Consider the following 9,641-nt stretch of genomic DNA (forward strand, 5'->3'; position numbering starts at 1 on the left):
GGGGAGTCACCCTACCTCAAAATCACTTCAGTTTTAAACATGGAAGATGGAAACAAGATTTAAAGTAACTTGGAAAAGTTACTAATGCAATTATTATTCCTGGTCTTGTCACTTCCACAACACTGATGAGCCCTAGATTGTTTCCCTTTAAAGGAACAGAATAAAAATGTGCCTGATCTTTTAACCAGACTGCACTGTAATATGTTATCAGTCATATTACTACATAAAGTAAAAAGCTCTTTCAGTATCTTCAGTAGCAACTAACTCAACTTTCATATTAAAACCTAGAAAATGCCTCCCCCTACAGCTCAGAGCTCTGCTCTACATATTTGATGATCCCTAATCTTCTCTAATGCAAATGCATTAACCAAAGCCAACATATCTTATTCCCATAGCAGCAGCAGTGCTACAGGACAGTAAGCATAAAAGACATTGATACTCTAGCCAAAGTGATTTGGCACCAGAGAAAAAGAAATATTTGGGAACGCAGAGATGGACAGAATGTGCCGGCACCTGCTGTTGAAATGGCACCTATTTCTGAGTCTGACAAACATGACAGAGCATCCATTACAAGAATGCAATTTCTGGATCTGACTGACTTGAAACAGGCATCTGGACAACAATGAAAGCCATTTTAGTGAGGCAGAAGTCACAAACAGTACATTAGCCACAGAAGTAATTATTAAATGTAGGTATGTTAAACTCCAAGGAGGACATGAAAACAATTCAGTAAGGCCTTAATAAGCAAAACAAGGGAGGAGGTAAATGAGGTTTTATTTGAGAGAATACAGGACACATTTATAATCCTGAACACAGATATTTAGTTGGGGGTAGAATCTGAACCAGAAAAGATAAAGAACATCTTAGAGGAAATGGCAGACAAACAGTATGATGATCAGTTACTTGCCTGTCACAGAAATTGGGAAAATGTTGTCCCTTTGTCTAAAATTCTGCTGAAGCTACACATACTATATTTTTAAACAAAAGGTTGAGATTTTGATCTTTTTTCCTACAAACCTAAAATGATACTAATCTTTTCAGATATTTAAAAAAAAATGTGCTGAATTGATGGTGCACAGAAATCCAGCATGAATAAAAAACAGGGAGACAGGATGAGAGCAACTGGTTTGAAAGGCAGACAGATGCCTACATTATTTAGGCTAAAGGCACTTGAAATTGAGACTAAGTCCTAGAAACTTGTTAGTGACTGAAACTTTGGCATGTCTGAAAATTCTCATGGTGGTCTGAAATAATTAACATTCTTTTTCAAATAGCAACTATTACAAGTAAATATGCTCATACTGAATAACAGTTGCTAATTTATCAATTTCATAAAAACCTGCATGCACAATTTTTTTTCAATAAAACGATCATTAAAAACTTAAGACTCACACTGTCAACCTTTTAAGTTTTGTAAGAGTACAGGTAGCATTGTCTCATGGCATAAAGTAGCTCACAATTTGAGCATGGGGCTCAAGTGCAATATGACTACTAGTAAATGCTTAATTTGGTGTTAGGGTTTTATAGTTCTGAGTGGTATGGGTGCACTGTGCGTGTCCTTGGGGAATTGTTATTTTAAAGGACAACATTCACATCTTGCAATAACAAGGGCAAGAGTTACCTGATTAGCAAACAGAAGATTGCAAACAGTGGGATCATCTTTATCCTTCGTGATGGCTCGTATAAGTTGTAGCATGGGTGTTATCCCTGAAAGAGGAATGTAATTAAAAAAAACCCATACACATACACATCACACAGACGGTCACCTCTGTTTGTGAATGACAGAATGAAAATGCATTCTTACATACCAGTTCCACCTGCAATCATTCCAACATATTTCACTGTTCTTATAACCGGTTCAGATTTCTTGTCAGGACGAATAGCAAACTTGCCTGGAAGATAGAGAGAGAGAGAGAACACAAGGTGAAATAACTGAGGCAGGCTGTGAAACTAATTTAAAACACACAGGTCTTGTGATTCTCAGTCCTCAGATTTAATTCTGATTTTCACTGATTTGTTCCCAGGCCCAGAGCATGTCACTTAAATTGTAGGGTACCCTTCTATGGGATAGACTACTCATGTTATACCAATATACTTAAAGAAGTACAGTTCTTGGCCTCAAATGAGGCTTTAATCTCATCAGGGTCAAGAGTTAATTTGAACAGCAAAGTGAACATTTATCAGTTTTGTAAGAATGTCTGTGCCTTGTACTCTGGATACAGTATTTCAAACTCTGTCTTGCCTTTTCCTTTGTAGACAAGTAGGCCACTGGGTCCCCTGAAGTCAATGGTATCCCCTATTTTCAGGCTGTCTAAGTACTGAGACATCTTTCCTCCATCAGGGAACTTTGGATGGACCCCTCTAAAGTAAATCTGTAAAAGAAAAAGGATTGAAGGGAAGAGTTGGGTTGAGTTAGTTACAGATAAATAGGAGGAACAAAGCTGAAAACAAGCTTCCATAATACAATAGAAAACATGGTATGCCTAAACTCCTCAGTCAAGACAATGTATTACTTAAGAGGGAATGCTAAAGGAATACACCAGACTGATGCATTCAAGTTTTACCACTTAGTTACCCCAAAAATTAAGGTAAGGAAAAGGGTTTAAACTGAACCAAGATGAGCTCCAGGGCTAGAGGGAGCAGGTGTCCAGGGCTACAGGGACGTGGTTTGGTAAGTGGTGAAACTTTCCCATGTGGAAATAGTAAAAACCCATAGAGCTGCCCACAAAGAGAAATGGCTAATAGAAGAGCATTGACTTTATAAAAAAAAGTCTTACTCAGCAAGTGAAACAACTTGGAAGAACTGTCAAAAGAGTGCAAGAGTTTAAAAATAAGTTCTAGCAGCTTTAGAAAGCTTTCCTGAATAACTCAGCCTGACTGCCAAGAGACAAAGATTCAGAACTTCAGCAGATCTAAATTCACTACTGAGCCAGGGAGAATGGTTGTGTGGTGTTGGGCATCCTATCTTATCAGATTCCATACTTCATAATCCCCCTACATTCATGCTTATGATACTATATTATTCATGAATAAGACCAGAGAAGATCCAACAAGCCTGAAAGCTTCTTAAATGCTAAAGAACTGTGCGAACTTCTACAGATTGGATGTCTTTTAGTAATTAACTCTGGGAACTTGCACAGAAGCATATTAATACCTCTGTATTAACAAAAGTCACTTTTTCCTCAACCACTACTTATAATAGATCAGTGCGTGTGTGTGTGTGTTGGGACTGAACAGAATCTAACGTGATTATAATGTCCAACTTCACCCCCCCCCCTTTTTATAAGATCATGCTTTCTACTCTAACCCTGAGGGCACAAAGTAGCCAAGTACAGCACAATAATAGCCTTACCTTCACAACAAGATCCACAAAGCCTTTGTCATCATCACTGGACACAGGTGTGTAGGGTCTGATGACCAGATTCCCATCAATCCGAGTAGACAAGTAGATGTGCTGTCCTAAATGCAGAAGGGGGAGGGGGGGGTGAATAGTTTACTTTTGAGGGGCCATTTGATGACATGGCAGAACTACAAGCAAGGCGATAAAGTTCCTTTACCCCTTTGTTCCAGTGGCAGTAATTTTTCCCTTGCCATCTGGTACTTCCATATCACTTTGCCATATTTCCTTCTCCATCATTCATAAAGTCAAGCAGGTACAGACAGGTGGTTCAGCTTTTACAGCTGCTTTATCCTCCTTTTTAGGGAGTGAGGGACAGCAGAGATTTGTTATTTACTGTAACAGCCATAACTAAGTTAGATTTTTATGGAGGGTATTAATATATTCCACCAATACAGATGTGCAAAAAGGATGCACAAGAACAACTCTTTTAGACATATCATTAGCACTTCATCATCAGTTACAGGATAATGACTTGACATAACAAATGGTTTACATCTGAAAGTACTATTGTGAAGATGCTTGGGGAAGCGGTTGGTGGAGGCAGGAGGTCCATACTTCAAGGTGCATTGAGATTAACATTAAAATCCTGTTTTAAATGTAATTTCCTAAAGCCCTGACTTCACCCTTCAAGTTTTAACCCTTTGTGGGCTAACAAACTAGCCGTGCCATTTCCTTTGGGCAAAAAAACTAACTTTTCTCAGTCAATTTAGTAAAAGTTTGTTTTTTTCCCCCCGCTCCCCTAAATTTCTTCCTAAGGTTTTAATACCTTTATTGGGATGTTATGGCTAAGGAATTTGTGGGGGGGAAATCAGACTTCCTAAACATTTTCACCGTATCTGAAGGATAAGACACCTTCATTTTATTAATGCTTTAGCTTTAAATGACTATTTTGGCTTATTTCAGCTCTATAAAGAAAGGCTGGATGAAAGGGTCCAATTCTGCCAGCTGCTCATCTCTAATGGTACACTGGAGTTTGTATGAGTTGAATCCAAATGGTAAAGTGTGTGTGGATGAGATATTGGTGTTTTCCTGAATTGGTAGTGACTTGGAATGCAACCTTACATTAAAGCCGTATGGGAATATGTAGCACCACCAGAATGCGAGGGAGTTAAAGTATTTCTGACATTATACCCAAAGTACTTTTCTACTGAGGCAGTCAAGGAATGAGACAGTATATGTACATGAGAGAACTTATATATCAAGCTGTTTCATTTTTTTTGTCAAGGAATATCATGTCAAGTTACCTCCCCTCTCTTCCAAGACAAGTTTTGCAGTAAGTTCATTTAACTAGCTACAGCTGTAGATTGCAGAAAGGAAATCCTGCCAGATAAAATCATTGTCAGGGTAAGTCATTCAGGAGGTATCTATGACAGAAGGTCTCCCAGAGGGAAGGGGCAATTCTCTGAGTTTCACCTTTCTCCACAGGTAGGACAGCAGATGCTGAGAAAATCCCTTCACAGCCTCACAGGCCCTCTTCCCTTAGAACTCTACAGAAAAAGTAAGTCCTCCCAATTTGTAAAAAAATCAGAACCAAGTACTGGGCCAAGACTGTCTATCTCACACAAGTGTCACAGCTGTGAAGGGTGACCTTCACCACCCTTTTGTTCTACTGTAACACTGTCTTTCCAGAACCTCCTCTATTCCCCACACCATTTTGTTAACAAGCCCCAGCCATTTTGGGTAACACACTGAAGTAGAGTCTTGATTTGCTCTTGTCCTTTTTGAAAATCTTGGGTGAAAACCATGACAACTATAAGGCCACCAAACTGACCATGGAAAGTATCCACTTAACTAAGTATGTGTGCTGAGTGACATTACAAAGTAATACAGCTACATAAAAGATTTACAGAAGGACACAGCTGTAGTTTCATGTAATGGCAATATACAAAAACTCAGTGTGCATGTGTGTGTGGGTGCACATGGAGAGAGAGTAATGGATAAAATGTATACTTATGCTGGAAAGGTTCTAATGCCTATAGATCAGACATGCCTGACAGCAACCTATCACAGGCCTGGTTTAAGCAGATACTTATGATAAGCATCTTTCCTGTAGGCTAAACAGAAAGGCAGTCAAATGCACTGTTATCTGCCAAGATTTCTGGAAACAACAGCAGCTGTGTAAGGCTGTATGTAGGCTGCATAGCAAACCCTGTGCAAGAAGCTGAGATTAAAAGTTGGCTAAGGGGCTGTGATTTGCATGCGTCAAACAGCTGTGCCCCGAGATGGGCCATGCTGCTTTGCAAGAGCCATCTCCTGAGTCAGAAACTGTGTAGTTGTGTTGTTTCCCCCTGCTGCAGACAGGTTAGTTGCCACTGCCTCTCAGCTGTGCTAATCAGCCAAATGAGTGCTGTGCTACCATGCTACACTACTTTGGATTTAAGGGATAACTCCAGTAGAGCATCCCTGAGAGTGCTGCTGCCTGCTATAAGTCTCCCACACAGATATGCCCCAAGAACAGTTTTCCCCTTGACCAGTTATAAATACAGGGTAAATAAATGCAGGTGGGGTAGAGGACTGACAAACTACCTTACAGGAGAAAGCTAGAAGAAAGCAAGAGAAGCAGCTGAGTGCTGCTTTGAAAGCAGAAGGAAACAGAACTTCCTAGGAACAATGGGCATTTACATACATGCAGGGAGCCTGTTCTGACACGCTGGAAATCCAGTGAGTCAGACCAGAATCGCCGCATCAAGTCTGCTGGAGCATGTAAATTGACACACTCTGGCAACCTTGCACATCATGTGCAGCACAGTGTGCCTCCATGTTGAGAAAATGGCAGTAGCGCGCTTTGAACTAAAATACATTTGATGTCCTTTAGTTCAAAGTGCACTGCCACCATTTTCTCAGCAAGGAGGCGTGCTGTGGATACATGTGATGCATGGGTGCTTTTAATTAGCATGGCTTGCTAATTAGAAGCACCTGGCACCACATCAGGAACATGTATAAAAACGCCCAATGTCTGTTGGTAAGGCAGGCTTGAAGACTGAGCAATGAACTAACTATTGGCTTTTTTCCCCTACAGTGGTCAAGGAAATACCATGTACATTGGAAACAAACAGCACTGCACCAAAAATATATGCAACTTGTATTATCAGTTTTTTCTCTTAAAAGAAACAGCCAATAGTTTGATCTTAGAGTTATTTGCTCAGGCAAAACTGGCAGCAATATTTAAACCATAAAATTTAGCAATTCCACACACCATAAAAATATTTTTTGTCAACTGGAATATATTAATGACATTTTAGGGGAAATTATAATATTAGTAAAATTGAGTATGTTCTTTAAAGTAGTTCTTAGAGACCACTTAAAATTAACAAATTGCTGATTCATTATGAAGAAAAACCAGGCTACCAATGCAAATACGTACCTATAGGGAGACCCAGAATGTGCTCACGAGTTGGAAGGGCAAAACGAAATCTTCTTGTATCATGGCTAACTTCCTGAAAGACAAAGGAGAAGTAAATCCCATTGTTGGTAGTTTAAGATAGACATGTCAAAGCTATTTTCATAAGTTAGTTTCCCTCTAATCCTGGAGTGCTCAACTCCCAGCCCACTGACCAAATCCAGCCTGCACAGCCATGGCATCCAGCCCACAGGGTTCCCTACAGGTCGATAAATTTGGCTGCAGGAGAGCAGTGACAATTAACACAGACACTCCACCCTTACTGCCAAATATCCAAGAACTGCATGGCTTGATCAGGCACTGCCCATGCAGCCCAAGGGGTGAAAAGGTTGGGCAACCCAGCACTAATCCACGCAAAATGTTTCAATGGCATGTGTACACCAAGGATCAAGATAATTTATTCAGCACTCTTTCCCTGCCATGTCAAAAATTCACTTTCCATTCAAATTCCTTATAAGCCCTACTATTTTCCAAATCATAAACATCTGACACCATATAACAGAAATATCAGACTAACTTTGAATATAAGCAAGACACACACAATACAGACATACATGTGCCCCTGACTGAGCATTTGGTACTATGCAGTCATTTAGTACTTGCTAGGGATGTACCGCTAAAGATTTTCTTGGCTGATACCAATAGTCGATTATTAACTGGCTATATTGGCAGATACTGATCCATCAGCTGATTTACAGGAATGCAGCTTGTACAGCAGCCTCTTGCCACTAAGTCTGTGGGGAGGAAGGTGTGGGGGGGGGCACAGGGGGCAGATAGAGGCCCCCCCACAGCAAGGGAGGGAGTGGGGCAGGAGCAGGCACTGCCAATGCAGGTCAACGAATGCGACCCTGGGGCTGGGACACAGCCGAGGGCAGCTCATCTGTGGGGTCTGCGGGGTGGCTCTCCACCACTGAGCACACCCCTGGGGGAGGCATGGGGGGCATGTGCCCCCCCAAATTTGTGCATGGGGCGATGGTGGGTTGCCTGCTGTGGGCTTGGGACCAGGGGCTGTTCCAGCCTTTTCCCAGCAAGGGTCTGGGCTGGGGATAGGCAGAGCTCAGCTGTGTGGGGCAGGCAGTGGTAGCAGTGCTGGGAGGGGTGGCTATAGTGCCCCCCCCCCCACCTGGGGCACCCTGCTCTGCTGCCTTTTCCTCAGAAGCCCTAGTGTCATGAGTATGGGTGGTGCTGGGGGGGAGGAACTTGGGGAGTGATAGCCACCCCAAAATTCCCTGTAGCCCCCCCCCACCCGATAGCCAGCCCTCCCAGCCCCAGCACCACCCCTGGTCCCGAGGCTACAGGCCACTCTTGTCCCTTGCACAAATCCAGGGGGGCACATGCCTGCCATGCCTCCCCCAGAGGTGCATGCAGTGGCAGGTAGTCGCCCACCTCCCCACCCCCTCCCCACACCCCTGGGACAAGCTGCCTGTGGCTCTGTCCTACTCCCAGCCCTGGGATCCTACTAACCACCATGGCTGGGCCCTCTTCCTCTCTCAATGTGGGGGCCTCAATCTTCACCCCCCACTCCCCTTTCCTCCACAGACTTGCCAGCAGGATGCTGCTCTTCAAGCTGCCAGGCTGCATTCTTGGCTGCGTGCATGCAGCATTTATTGGTGACATTATCAGCCAAAAAAAGGCGACTGCTGATAATGTTAATTTTCCTGTTATCAGCGCCCCATTCGATATGTGACTAATATATTGGCACACCTCTAGAACTGCTTTAGCCAGTACTAAATGACTATGCAGTACCCACTGGTACTATGTAGTAGGCCTGTGCGAGTAGGCAGGTATTTGATCCAGCTTCGGATCCACCCGCTTCAGATGTCAGCGATCCAATCTGGAGCTCCGGATTGGTTTGCCCCTTCGATCCAGCTGAAGCTGCCCTAAAGCTTCGGAGCTGCCTCGGAGATCTGGCCATAGGCTATAATGGGGGATCAATTAAATATCTATAACTTTATTGTTTTGTCTCTGATTTGGTTGAAACTTACAGGGGTAGTAGCTCCTGGTGAGGCCATGAAGCATGCCAAGTTTCAAGAAGATAGGTGCAGGGGTTTGGGGGGGAACTGCGCCTCACGCTGCTGACAGGCAAAACTCGTGACACAGATGACCCTGTGCATGTTAAGGCGCAGCGGGCTGAAAACTGCAGGGGTGGTGGCCCCTGCTCAGGCCACAAAACATGCCAAGTTTCAAGAAGTCTGGTGCAGGGGTTTGGGGGGAACTGTACCTCAATCTGCTGACAGCCAAAACTCGTGATGTAGGTGGGTGCTTGGATGATTGCGTCTTTGTCTTGGGGCACACAGGGAGGCCCCATAGGCCCAGCTCTGAAAAGTGGTTTGTACATTCAAACAAGCACCTAACCTCATCACCAGAACTGAAGCCAACTTCCTACAGCTCAAAACACAAAACCTGCCAGCTATCTCCAGTACCCCCACAAATTGCACACCAGAATCTATCAAAAACAACAAAACCTAACTACCTGTAGAGGCGCATTCCTCACCAAAAAAACATTCTGCCTCCAGTCTCTCAGGCCTGATCCTGAGAGGGAACAAATTACAATGCAAACCACTTTTCAGAGGTGGGCCTATGAACTGCACTTCATCAGCCTCCTAGGTAGTAGGTACAGAAAAACCCATGGACTCAATATACACAGTGGAGTTCTGGCACACTGCAACCTGCCGGACATCTGACACCTCAGGCACCTCTGCACTTTTATCTGCACTACTACATCCCCTTTTCCCCCCCTACCCTCCCACCCCAGCCTGTCCCTCACCCTTGATGCCTCCCCCATTTCCATTTTCACCGACTGGCTTTCTTGCCTGCATTGCAAGCCAGGCCAGCCTCTGG

General features: G+C 43.4%; 1 protein-coding gene and 1 long non-coding RNA gene across 2 annotated transcripts in view; one reads left to right on the forward strand and one right to left on the reverse strand.

Annotated features, from left to right (window-relative positions):
• Window positions 1–9,641, reverse strand: part of LOC109296326 (NADH-cytochrome b5 reductase 3) — a 54,527-nt gene that overhangs the window by 13,366 nt on the left and 31,520 nt on the right. The window contains exons 3-7 of the mRNA XM_019515723.1: window positions 6,765–6,837; window positions 3,353–3,459; window positions 2,243–2,372; window positions 1,809–1,892; window positions 1,622–1,707 (exon numbers count right to left, since the gene is read on the reverse strand). Of these exons, the coding sequence (XP_019371268.1) occupies window positions 1,622–1,707; window positions 1,809–1,892; window positions 2,243–2,372; window positions 3,353–3,459; window positions 6,765–6,837 (480 nt within the window). The remainder of the gene's footprint in view (window positions 1–1,621; window positions 1,708–1,808; window positions 1,893–2,242; window positions 2,373–3,352; window positions 3,460–6,764; window positions 6,838–9,641) is intronic.
• On the forward strand, window positions 1,258–9,127 carry LOC109296327. Its single transcript, XR_002096956.1, has 3 exons — window positions 1,258–1,448; window positions 2,637–2,643; window positions 9,117–9,127. It is a non-coding gene; the product is annotated as an uncharacterized LOC109296327 (long non-coding RNA).

The sequence above is a fragment of the Gavialis gangeticus genome, unplaced genomic scaffold, assembly GCF_001723915.1.
Source record: "Gavialis gangeticus isolate Ggan-Ray unplaced genomic scaffold, GavGan_comp1, whole genome shotgun sequence".
Taxonomy (NCBI): domain Eukaryota; kingdom Metazoa; phylum Chordata; order Crocodylia; family Gavialidae; genus Gavialis; species Gavialis gangeticus.